Raw genomic sequence first — 13,804 nt, forward strand, 5'->3', positions numbered from 1 at the left:
AGGAAGGAAGGAAGGAAGGAAGGAAGGAAGGAAGGAAGGAAGGAAGGAAGGAAGGAAGAAGTGAGCAGGTGGCTTCCAAATCTGGGCCCACAGCTGAGCTTCAAAGCTGAACCTCTTCATTAATCCTGAGACACCCCCCATGCTATGAGAGACCTAGGAGTCAGGGTCTCATGGAACCTAGGCTGGCCTTGAACTCACTACATAGCAGATGACCTTGAACTCCTGATCCCCTAGCCTCCACATTCTGAGGGTGGAGATTACAGGTATGCATCACTACGCCCCATTCACGTGCTGGGGATCCAACTCAGGGCTCCATGTGTGCTAGGTGAGCACTCACCAACAGAGCTGCACCCCACCTCTATCTTCAGGTGTAACAGTCATTCTGCAGACTGTCTTCCTTTGGTTATTGGTTCAGGTACATAATGGAGCTACACCTGCCTTGGTGCCAAGGTGCCCAGCACAGTGAGACTTCTTAAACTCCACCCATTTTCTAAAGTAAGAAGATAACTGAAAGTTCACATTTCAGTTTTAACTAAACTCTAGCCTGTTGAAGAGACAGTTGGAAAGGGAACTATGAATTTTGCATCTACCTATAAAACCACAGGCTAGGTTAAGTTGCCATTATTTTGTTAAAGACCTGCCCTGTAGGAGGCACATTTTGTGTGGCTTGTATTTAAGTTACTCAAATTTCGTTAGGGCTACTCATAAACCTGAACCAGCCTCTATGGAAGAGATAAAAATTAACTCCAGAGAGAAATTACTCTAGCCCCTAAAAATAGATTTAAATGCTACCTTCTGGAGATGCACCAGAACACTAGCTCCCTGTTGTGGTCAGGTCGGGCATCTGCCCAGCTTTGCCAGGGCCCAGGCTCTGATGGGAGCTGCAAGAGATGAAGAAGTGAAGGGGGATCTGCGTGGGGACCTAAAAGGCCCCAAACCCCCGGCAGGTCTGGAGGGGTCATGGGATCCCTGTGACGTAATGCCCCATCTGGTAAATAGTACATCACAGTAGTGAAACTTTTTTGCATGATATAATTCATTCTTTTAATAATTAATGTTGCTGGTACCTTCCTAAGAGTTCTGAAGGTAGTTAACAAAGAGTAGAAAGACTGATTATTTATCAGACTTCCAAAAAAATTCCCTGTGGAAAATATAAGGGCTATAAATTTGATAATTATAATTTCCTCCCACAATCCTCACTTCCAAAAGTGTTACAGACAGTGCCCTTTGAGTTCAGCACTTTGCTGTGCCCTGAAGGTTCACTGCTGGTATCTCCAAAAGTCACTCTAAGTAGCTAATAGAAAAGCCTGGCTGAAAAATGATACCTCTTTGTATAACTCTGGGGATCTATGAACTTTCTGAAGTTGTTTATTGCCTTCTGAGGTTAAGCACTTAGTCGTTCCGACTCTTACTAGATTAAAAAAAAAAGATTTATTTATTTTTATGTATATGAGTGTTTGCATGTATATAAGTGCACCACACGTGTGCAGTGCCTATAGAAACCAGAAGAGGGTGCCAGATCCCCAGTAACTGGAGTGACAGCTTGGAGCAAGCATGTAGGTGCTAGAACACAAACCCAGGTCCTCTGCAAGAGCAGCCAGCATTCTTTACCACTGAGCCATCTCTCCTTAAACACCCACACACGCACACACACACACACACCCACACACGCACACACACACACACACACACACACGCTGCCACCAGGATGCACACACACACACTAGATGTGTTGTCTTGTTGAACATGGGGAAATCCATTCATTTTTGCGTTTTCCTAGTAACATATATAATTGCTCTACAGATTTTTTAAAAAGTGTGTGTGTGTGTTGCATGAGTTTATATGTACCAAATGCATGCAAGTGTCTGCAGAGGCCAGAAGAAGGCATCAGATTCCCTGGATCTGGAGTTACAGATTGTGAGCTGCCCCATCTGGGTGCTGGGAACCAAACCTGGCCCTCTGTAAGAACAGTAAATACTTTAAACCACTGTGCCATCTCTCCAACCCCTTAAAGATTTTTAAGTGTTTCATGCTGATTTTTAAATTTGTATTACATTGTGTGTGTGTGTGTGTGTGTGTGTGTGTGTGTGTGTGTGTGTACACACTCTTCGTGAGTCAGAGAACAATTTGCAGGTTGTCAAGTTTGATGGCAATTGTCAGCCCTGGATATTTTGTTTCTGAAATCCGAGTCAGGGGCTAGGGCAATAGCTCAGTTGATAAAGTGCTTGCCATGTATGAAGACTAGAGTTCAGTCCCCAGAACCCATTTACAGACACTGGGTACAGGAGCACGCCTGTAATCCCAGTGCTGAGGTGGCAGATGAAGGAAGATCCTTAAGGCTTAGTGGCCAAGTATCCTAGTCAAATCAGGGAGCCCCAGGCCAGTGAGAGACCTTGTCACACCAAACAAGGTGAAGGACTCCTGAGGTGTATGTAACATTCAAAGTTGTCCTCTGGCCTCCACACATAGGCACACATATATACATACATGAGCACTCCCTCAAGCACCTCCACATACACATGTAAAATTAAAAAGTTCTGAGTTTTTGGAGCAGGTGTGGCATCCGGAGTCATCTAAGTTTAGGTTTTTGCCGTTGCTTGTCGCCTGGGTGTGTCTGCTTTGTTTCTGAGACAGGGTCTCATGTAGCCCACGTTGGCCTCACACACTCTATGTAGCCAAAGTTGACTTTGAATTCCTGATCTTCCTGCCTCCACCTCTGGAGTGCTGGGGTTCTAGGTGTGCACAGCCATGCCTGGCTTATGCAGTGCTAGGGATCAAACCCAGGGCCTTGTGCACGCTAGGCAAGTACTCTACCAACTGACCTACCTCTCCAGCCACATTTAGGTTTTGTTATCAGGGTCGTAGAACTAAATCAAACATCATGCTGTCTACGTGACAGCCCTTGTTGGGGGAAAGTGGAACCAGCTGCAACCTGATTTTCTTCCCAGGGACTGCAGCTCATCGGCCTTTTCTGCCGACGTAAGCATCTATTGCCGGCCTCTAAACGATATGCTTGTGTTATTTCTTACTGGCTTTTCTCCATTTGGAAAATTATTTTACTAGCTTCCCCAACTGGAAGGTGAAACTTTAATGTTTTTCTATATCTCTCTTCCTCCACCGTATAAACTTCCCACATGCCTATTTCCAAAAAAATTGTATTTCTTTTGATTCGGTCTGCATTTGCTGTTTATATATGCATGCAGTATATATATATAGTTAAGCTTAGTTTTTCTTTTGTTGTTTCTTTTTTTTTGAGACAGTTTCATGTAGCCCAGACTGGCCTTGGGACTACAGGCCTTCACCCTCTACCTGGCTAGTATTTATATTTTTATACCTCTGTAAATGTTACCCATAAATGTAGTGCTTATTAAATTTGCTTTTCCATTTCACCCCTTTAAAAAGTTCTCTAGAGTTTTTTTAAATTCCCCTTTTTTCAATATATGTCTGTCAGTCATCCATCCCCAGATTTTGCCAATCTGCCCTGAGTGTGTCTGTCCCCTGTTGCTACCGTTTGTCTCACCTGCCTAGCATGGCTCTCTTGGAGTGTCCTCCAAATGCCTAGGCGGCCCCTGCACAGATCACCCCTCCGTGGCTTCATCATCATGACAGTGCCCTGTGTGCTCTCATGTTGGGCTCTATGCCTTTCTTTACATTAAAAAAAAAATCTCTGGGGCCACAGGGAAACCCTGTTTCAAAAAGACCAAAAAAAAAAAAAAAAAAAAAAAAAAAAAATCTAGCTCTTCATTTTGTTTGAGTACATTTCACAGTATTTCCTTGGAGACTATGTGATTGATATAATTTTGAGGTTTTATGTATTTGAAAATATCTTTTGTTTACAAACTTGGTTTGCCTGCTTGGGGAACTTCGAGCTGAAAATCATTTCCTCTTGGAACACTGAGGGAACGGCTCCATGGTCTTTACTGGTTTTGCTGTTGATAGTGTGACAGAAGTCTGCCATCTGTGGCCATCTGGCATCCTCATTCCTTATCCCTCTGGGAACTGGAGTTACAAAAGGTTGTTAGCCATCATGAGGGTGCTACCCAGGTCCTCTACAAGAGCAGTCAGTGCTCTTAACCACTGAGCCATCTCTCCAGCCCCAATCTTTTTTCCTTCTATAAATATGTTTGTTTGTAGGGGATTGATTTACATTGATTACGCTGATCTTTGCTTTCTTGTATTTTCTCGACTTTTTATTTTTATCTTATTCTATCTGGTGTGTGCGTGCGTCTGTGTGCGCACTGTGTGTGTGTGTGTGTGTGTGTGTGTGTAGGTCAGGACAACTTTGAGGAAGGAGTCAGCTCTCCTTCACTTTGCAAGGTGAGGTCTCTCTCTGATGCTTTTCCTTCTCCTCGCTGGCCTGGGTTATTCCCCTGTCTTCGTCCCACCCCAACTCTGTCAGAGTGCTTGGATTGTGGACACCACTGCACCTGGCTTTTTATGCGGTCCTGGGACTGATCTCAGTTCAGCAGGCTGGCATAGCAAATACTTTTACCAATGAGTCATCTCTCTAGCCCTGGATGACCATTTTTTCTTAAATGAAGTGGGTTTGGAGCCATGGTAAAACCTTGACTACACCTGGTTTGCCCTGACCCCCCCTGCACCTTACATGAACTCCTGGCAGGATCTTCAAGTCTATATTCTGGCTTAAGTTCTAAACTTTTTGCTCATTTTCTTATGAAACCATTGAAAAGCTCCCATTTATGCTGCGGGAATTTTTCTTGGTCAGGTTTCAGGTTCCATTCTGCATGCCCCAGCATTCAGCCTGTGTTCTTAGTAGAAAACTGTAGTGTGCTTGAGGCCAGCCAGATCTTCATCAGAGCTCACCTGGGTTTTCAGTTCTTTGGTGGTGAACTTGATAGGCACAAATACCAACTTCTATCTGCATTTCTTTTTAAAAAAAAATTTATTATTTTTTATTTTATGTGTATGAGTGTGTTGCCTGCATGTATGTGAGCGTACCTGTGTTGTGCGATGCCGCGGAGGTCAGAAGAGGGCTTCAGAGTCCCCTGGAACTGGAGTTAAGGCCGGTTTTTAGCCGCCTTGTGGGGCCTGGGAATCGAACCCAGGTCCTCTGCAAGAGTAGTCAGTGCTCTGAGCCATCTCTCCAGCCCCTGCATTTCTTTTTTAAAAAGTATTATTTTTAGTGTCTGAGTGTATTGCCTGCATGTGTATAAGTGCACCCATGTCATGCAATGCCCCTGGAGGTCAGAAGAGGGCATCAGATCCCCTGGTACTGGAATTACGGATGGTTGCTGGCCATCATGTGGGTGCTGGGAATCAAACCCAGGTCTTCTGCAAGAGCAGTGCTCTTAGCCGCTGAGCCATCTCTCCAGCCCCTCTGTCTACATTTCAAGCTAGCTTGAGGACAGTGTTCCCAGGTGAGAAATGATGGAAGGTCAACTTGTGGCTTCAAGATCTTCCCATCTCAAGAGTGCAGCTCTGTCAGCACTCAGCACCCTCCGCTGCTTTCCAAATACTCTTTTTGTCAGGTTTTCTTGGTGGGAGAACTGGACTGTTGCTCTAGCCACAGTGTCTCACTTGTTACCAGAGACATCGGGATTGAATTCTTATTTCAAAAACAGAGGAAAGATTTTACAGTTGTTGTAGTATTGATTTGGACTGGTGTAGAGATGCTCCGGTGCTTTCTAAAAATGTCAACATGAGACACTTCAACGGTGCACTTAATTTTTTACTCAGGCTTTAATGTAGACTTTGAGAGCAGAATTTAAAAATTCATGATTTTGAGCATTAGTCAGTCCAGACTTGTAGAAAATCACAGATGTAGTTTGTATGTTTAGAGGACAACGGTGTCTTGGGTGGGGTGCTGATACTGTATACCATCTTATTTTGCAGCATCTAACGTTCACGAGGGAGTTTGACTCAGATTCCCTCAGACATTACAGTTGGGCAGCAGATACCTTAGACAACGTGAATCTTGTCTCGAGCCCTGTTCACTCTGGGTAAGTGACCTGTGTACCATTTTTCTTTACCCTGTTGGACACATGGTGCATTTATTATTTAGAGTTACTCATGCATGTTGAAAGTCTTCATACCTGTGAGTGTATTCACTGTAAAATATATTCTTGTTAGTAAGAACCTGTGATGTGCATTTCTAAATCATTCAATAAGTATTTTGGGGGCAAGTCTATGTTTTTATTGCTGAAAGCAAGTGTCAGAAAAATATTAATTATTGGCACAGCAGTATTTCCTGGCTATTCAGATCTTCTGTAAATTTTTAAATTTCCTTTTCAATTAAAAATATTTTAACAATCATTTTTTCTTAATTTTATTTCTCAAATGAAACTTTTATTTTTATATTTGTATCTGGATTTTTCTTCCTTTTAAAAATACTAAATATGAGCTGGGTGTGGTAATGCACACCCTTTGAACCTAGCAGTCAGAGGGCAGAGGCAGGTGGATCTCTGTGAGTTTGAGGCCATCCTGCTCCACATAGTGAGTTCCAGGCCCACATAGTGAGTTCCAGGCCAGTCAGGGCTATATAGCAAGACCTTGTCTCAAAAGAAAATTAAAAAAAAAAATTAAATGTGGGATTGGAGAAATAGCTCAGTCAGTAAGGTGCTCACCACATAAGCCTGCAGACCTGAGCTTGATCCAGAACCCACGTAAAGAAAGCTAAATGTGGTGGCACACAACATGGTCCCAGGGGAGGCAGAGGCGTGCTAATTCCCAGGGCCTGCTGGCCAGCTAGCCCAGCCTAGTGGGTGAGCTCCAGAGAGACTCTGCCTTAGAATGCAAAGAGACACGTCCTGAGAACAACACCCATCATTGACCTCTGGCTCTCAAATGCACAAATAGTCAGGAGCATACTCAACTATACACATACATGTGCATTTGGACATACATGACTACGTGGGCACACACACACAAAAACTGTGTTATTTCTGTTGATCTACTTCACTGACTGACTCTGTGCTTCCAGTTCATAGTGCAGTTCCAAGCCGATGTTTAGTTTCTCCGTGAACACACTCTGCTGTTCGCCTCTCCCTCTCATTGCCAGCCCAGTTAACAGATGATTTGTTCTGTATGATTACATTTTTTTTAAAAGAAACTAAAACTTAAAAGCTTCCAGTTGGAGCTGGTACCTTCTACATTACTGAAATAAAATTGCAATTAAGTTGTATTAAATGATGAGAAAAAAGAAATGAATCTTAAAAGAAGATAAATCCACTTTTAAAAGGTGACCATCCAAGGGCTGGAAAGAGAGATCGGTGGTTAAAAGCACTGGCTGCTCTTCCAGAGGACCTGGGTTCAGTTCCCAGTACCCACATGGCAGCTAACAACCATCTGTAACTCCAGTTCCAGGGGATTCAACAGCCTGTCCTCCACAGACACTGCATGCATGTGGTACACTTACACATGCAAGCAAAACATTTATACACATAAAATAGAAATAAAATTTTTAAGTTTTGTGGCCATACTATTTATCCCCGAAGTGCTGATAAAAACCACAGTAAAGAGAACCTTATCCTTGATGCACTGGCCAGTGGAATTCAAGGCAAGAGGCTAAAAGGTGACTCGTGATAACTGATCTGATAAATCAGTGCACTTTTAGGTACTGGACTCTTTAGTAGGTGATTCACATTTGAGATAATTGATATCCATATAAACAAAAACATAATTGTCAAAATAATAAATACTAGGCTAGAGTGATGGCTCAGTGGATAAAGCTCTTGAGGCTGGGACACAGGATTCCCTGGAAGCCTGGCATGTGTACACTGAACAGCAACAGACCCTCCTAAGACCAGGTAGAAGGTGAAGACCAATGTCCAAGGTTGTCCTCTCACCTCCACATATGGCACAGGGACACCCATATTGACACACACAAACCCACACATGCATACACTACACACACATAAACACATATACTCTATACACACACATATACTACCCACACATATATACTACACACACATAAACACTATACACTATACACGTATACACTACACAGACATACACATATACACTACACACACACAAACATACACATATATACTACATACTCACATATACACACTACACACACATACACACATATACACTATACACACCTATACACTACACACACATATATACTACACATACATATACACTACACATATCATGTCCACACCTTAAATAATAATAATAATACATATCTCAGGATATGTTTGCCTTTGAAATCAACATCCAGGCTATAAACTGGCTATGATTAAGAACAAGGGAAGACTGGGAATTAAAGAAGATAGTGGCAGGTGACGCTTGCAAAGGACCTGCAGCATTAGTAAGTGGTTGTTTTCCGCTCCATCTACCTGGATTGCAATAGCAAACATGTTTCTCTCCATGTCTGTGGCATTGTGCTAAGTGTTGTCCCATGGACATGTAGTCAGACCGTCACATGGCACTGAGACAAGTCACTGCCTCCTTTCATAGGTAATTCTGAGACTCAAAGGTGCTACAAGGTATAATATAGAATTTTGCCTTGGAATCCCACAATTCCGAGAAGGACATCAATGTGATGTCATTTGAATGGTGATAATTTACATGAAAAATGGCTTATGAGTTATAGATTGAATAGTTCTATTTGAGTCAGTCTTTGCATTTCTGTAACTCAGATAGAGACTGAATTATATTAACATGAATTTGTGATTATTTAAAATACGTGTCTGCTTTGTGCTGTGCGGGACCAAAATGTACAAGCTAAAAAGGCCAGATTTGAGAAGGAAAGTCTGAAGACACTGGGGCCATTCAGAAGACAGACAGGCCACTAAGTTTTTGGCATCGAGCTTAGCGAGTAGTCACATGGAGTCAACCCTTTCCACATGGGAAGGAAGCCTTCCAGGGAGCAACTGAGAAGTTAGGACAAGACGGTCCGATCAGAAATGTGCAGCCATTGGAAAGGATGAAGGATTTGAATATGGAAATTATCTCCCCTTTCCCATCAATGTCTCCTGAAGACTATTAGGCATGTTGACACAGCAAAAGTCATGACAGTCGTGTGGAAAAAGATAGACTGTGATCTCTTGAAAATATCATACTTATGATACCAAGTCTGGGGACCACGTTCCGTAGCTCTGAAGGCAAATGTTTGTCCAGGCTGTCCCATAAGTGCTATGGCATCGTTTTCTGGTTTTTTTCCTGGCTTGTCATTGACATTTTCTGTTGCTTGCTTCTAATGACCTTACATTAATTTCTCCCATTTGCTTTCTAAATTATTTTGCAGCTGTTCCTCTCCACTTCCTCAGTATGACTCAAGGTGATAACCGTGTCTTTTATGTGAAACCACCCTTTATGTGTATTTAATTTACGTGACATTCTCTTCATTGATCGTGTCAGTAACCATCGTGTGTCCACACCTGTCCTTCTGCCGTTTACAAAACTAGACTCCTCCAGTCCTATAACGAGATGTAGCTGTTATAGGATCATCTGTGGAACTCACGATGTAGTTTGAGTAATAGATAATCTTCTTGGAAGCATCACTTTCATGTGTTTCTCTTTGTTTCTGCACATTGTGTTGCATGCTCTTTTATGTTTGCACAGATTATGTAAGGAATGAATTCAGTCCTACAACGAGATGTAGCTGTTATAGGATCATCTGTGGAACTCATGATGTAGTTTGAGCAATAGTAAGATAATCTTCTTGGAAGCATCACTTTCATGTGTTTCTCTTTGTTTCTGCAAATTGTGTTGCATGCTCTTTTATGTTTGCACAGATTATGTAAGGAATGAATTTGGAAAACAAATCACTATAGTTCACGATGTTACTGAACAGCAGAATCCATGCCCTGCTTAACTCCATTCTCACCTTTCTCGAGTCTGTTAGTCCTACAAAATGGGAAAATTTAGAACAATAGACGATCGTCAATAAACACCCACCACGCAGTGCGTGCCATGCAGAGTCCAGAGAGAGAAGTTCTTCCTGTTTGTGATTAAAATCATCTTAGACTTAATACTTTGTCCATTTGATTCCGATCGTCTCTGAAGCTGGTACATTTCTGTATTGGCTCTAATAATTTTCGAACGCTGCCTTTGGGTCAGTCAGCTATAACCATCCCGTATCTCCATCTGCCCATCAGTTCATTAGTGTTAGTACCAAGTCTCAGCTTTTCCATTCCTGAGCACACGAAGCAAAGTTTGACTCATCGGTTGACTCAGCTGGCATTGGCTGTGTGTTTGCTGTGTGCTGGAACTGTGTTCGGCCCTGTAAATACACCAGCCCTGACCTGAAGCACTGACCGTATCGTTGAGGCTCAGCTGTTGCCACCGTAACATTCCCCATCCACGGAAACACTCCAGTGTGTGTTTGTACTAGTACAACCCAGTTTTCAAACCCAGAGTTTGTCTTGAATCGTTCTTAATCCATTCTGCTACTATTGTACCCGGTGACAATTAGTTTTCACTACTAATTGCAGAGGAAGATCAGATGGTCACTAATAAACACCAACGATGTTGGTAATAAACACCAGAGTTACAGGCTTTATAATGTTGTTCTAGTTCCTTTGTTATTGACTGAAATCAGTTGATTATATATAATCATAATATATGTAGATATGAATGTTAGAAAATATAAGTACCACAGAAACAGTTTCAAGTGAGCTGCGGGTCATTTAGCATTGGAATAATTCATGTGGACACCCGTCTGTGAAAACAAATATCTTTTTGTTTTACTCAAAAAGGGAGGAGTGTTTTTTGCTGTCTTCTTTTTTGAGACAGTATTTTCCCCTCTTAACTTGACTATCCTAGGGGCAAAAGTCTCTCAAGGTAGCTAGAGTATGCACAAATGACAAACTCATAGAGTGAAATGGTTGCATCCAAAAACTGATCAAAAGGTGAATCCACCATACTGATGAGCACTGGTTCTGGGAATCCACTCAGCTGAAAAATGACCCCCATGCTTTTGGCTCTCTGAGGGATGACGGGTCAGTTTTACTGCGAGAAGTCCACAGACACACTGGGCTTCGGACCTGTTGGCAGCATGTTAACACACTGCTTAGATGATTATATAGTAAAAAAAATTTGATGGATAGGATATTTATCATAAGATGATGCTGTAGAAAATCAAGGCGCTTTCTAATGATCACTCTTTGATGCCGTTTGGTAGATTTCCAGTTGTGAAAATTAATACACAAGGCCGTGTTTGTGTCCCCGTATGCTCCTTGGTTAGTGTTTATCAGAGTGTCTGTCACTGACTGAGAAGCCATGTTCCTTCATTCGAGGACTTGGAGCCCAGTGCGCTTCCAGACAGGCCGCCATCCGTTTCTCCCCCAGCCCGATCTCCATGCAGATAAACATTTTCCTTATGCTTTGACATACAGGCTGATGAGAGACACATAGACACTTTAAAAAATAAGACTTGAGTTCTGCTTCTGTTGCTGCATGAAGTATTCAGACAGGTCATTTTAATATATTTTTAGCTCATGTTTATACTGAAAAGATTTAATCCCTTTCCATCAAAATCATCTTAGCAAATCTAGTCATCTGCTTTTATTTTTATATAGTTTCATCTTAGTGAGAATTAGTGTGTGTGATTAAATATCCCTTTGTTTCATGAGTTGTATGTTTTAAACTATACTGTGGAGTTCCATCTTATGTGTACAGGAATGAGGTCCCATAGAGAGCTTAGGGAAGAACCAGTTAAGAGTTAAAGTAACCCTTGACCATGCCGTAACCCATCCACCAAGACCCGGAGACTTGAGGGAAGGGGTAAATGCATCTGTGTTCCTTCATCCTTTCATAGCTAATTTTAATTCCAACTTAGTCACTAATGCTTCTCAGCGCATATCTGGTAACATGGTTGCCTTCTAGGAGGGAGCTGTGTTCCACCAAAAGTAAGTTGTCTTTCAGTTTTTGCCCACCCTACAAGTTCAATGCATGTCCGGTGTGACTCCACAGTATTAACTTTCCAATTGATCTTTTAAAGAGATGGTGGTATTGCCTTTTCTAGTCCTTTAACTTCAAACTCTGGGCAAGGCCTACTTCTCTGTTTGATTGCTTCTGATCTTCCCCCTGCCACAGGTTTCTGGTTAGCTTCATGGTGGATGCCAGAGGGGGTTCCATGAGAGGAAGCCGCCACCATGGGATGCGAATCATCATCCCCCCACGCAAGTGTACGGCCCCCACCCGCATCACCTGCCGCTTGGTAAAGAGACATAAACTGGCCAACCCACCCCCTATGGTGGAAGGAGAGGGATTAGCCAGTAGGCTAGTAGAAATGGGTCCTGCAGGGGCACAATTCTTAGGGTAAGTTTTGCTTACTTTTGGCCCTCTTACCATATGTTTGGTTTTCCTTTGTCCTCATTAACTCAAGGAGTTAACCGTGAAACCGGCTTAGTGGACCTCACTGGGGACCCTTGGATGCAGTGTCAAAGGTCACCAAGCTGTGTAATACACTGACAGTTCCTTAACTCACTTTGCTGGTCAAGGCGCTTACTAACCAGGAAGCATGTTGTCTGCCCCCCAAGCGCGTGGACCCCCGTGCGCTCCCCTGGAAGTCAAGGCACCTTTCTTAGGAAACATTACAGATGCTGGAATTGTATCATCTCACCAAATAAATGGTTACTTTTGGGGACATGTCTTTCTAGAGATAATTTTTAGAGATACAATCTACTGGGGTATGGTATTTTATAAGAAGGAAAAGTGAATTTGCTATGTCCTGTGAGGTGGCACTTGGGCACATCAGGCAGGCCCTGTCGTGACGGACAGTGTGTTCACAATCTCCCGTTCTTTCTCTTTCTGCTGCATGGATGTTATTCAGTAAACTGCACCTTCCCACCAATCCTCCCCCTGTAAATGAGGGTGAGAGCTTGGTTAGCCGAGTCCTGCAGCTTGGGCCTCAAGGGACAAAATTTATTGGGTAGGACCTTTACAGACAAGATTCAGAATGTCTACATTTTTTTTTTTCCCATGTCACATCCATGGTCTTATTCTTAAGTTTCTTTCTTTTTTTTTCTTTTTTTTTTTTTAGTTTTGGTTTTTACTTATGCTTTCAGTCAATGTGTGTCACTGAAAGAAAACACCATAGTGGCTTGACTTAATGTCGCACCGCTGCTGACCTTGTGCTTTCCAGGCATGCAGAGCCCACTGCAAGCATTCCGCTTCCATGACTTTGTGCTTTTGTGAACCTTTCTTTAAGTTGAACTGTTTCTTCTCTATATGATATTTATTGAGACAGACGGTCTCATTTTAACCAGAATAAGAGAAGGTATTTGCAGGCTTTGAATCAACGTTTGCTATCAACAGTGTGTACGTGTGTGTGTGTGTGTGTGTGTGCGCGCGTGTAGACTTTTGGAAAAGTACTTATGGTACTTTGTAATCTTTATGGGTTTTGAGAAGAAAAATAATTACTAATAAGTAAAATGATTTCAAAGTGTTAGGATGCGTGCGTGTGTAGACTTTTGGAAAAGTACTTATGGTACTTTGTAATCTTTATGGGTTTGAGAAGAAAAATAATTACTAATAAGTAAAATGATTTCAAAGTGTTAGGAATACAAGCTATTTTAAGAAACTTAATTGGTAGCAGACAGGATGTTCTAAGTTGCTGAACTGTATTCTTTTGTCTTGTTTAAGTTGAAATGTGTCCCGTTTTGTTGTTTGCTCGTCTGACTGTTGTGTTTGCCTTGGCAGTCTGCATGAAAAACCTGTCATGAAAAGTTCTGCTTGGCTTTCCCCTTGGTCAGAGACCTTGTTCATACCTTCTGTGCAGCAGTGCTCGGTGTACACAAAACCACACTCCCCCAGTATTTACACAGACAGTATCGGACACAATAACCTGCAAAGATTGTATCTTGTTCTCAAAAACTGAAATTTA

At 42.3% G+C, this 13,804-nt stretch overlaps 1 protein-coding gene across 3 annotated transcripts in view; it reads left to right on the top strand.

Annotated features, from left to right (window-relative positions):
* Ank3 (ankyrin 3) overlaps positions 1-13,804 on the top strand; it is a gene marked incomplete at its 5' end in the record, with an annotated part of 136,964 nt that overhangs the window by 50,126 nt on the left and 73,034 nt on the right. For all 3 annotated transcript variants that reach the window (XM_017802098.1, XM_029553902.1, XM_029553903.1), the window contains 2 exon segments: positions 5,854-5,960; positions 12,013-12,237. In XM_017802098.1, the coding sequence (XP_017657587.1) occupies positions 5,854-5,960; positions 12,013-12,237 (332 nt within the window).

The sequence above is a fragment of the Nannospalax galili genome, unplaced genomic scaffold (assembly GCF_000622305.1).
Source record: "Nannospalax galili isolate Female #2095 unplaced genomic scaffold, S.galili_v1.0 scaffold684, whole genome shotgun sequence".
Lineage (NCBI taxonomy): Eukaryota > Metazoa > Chordata > Mammalia > Rodentia > Spalacidae > Nannospalax > Nannospalax galili.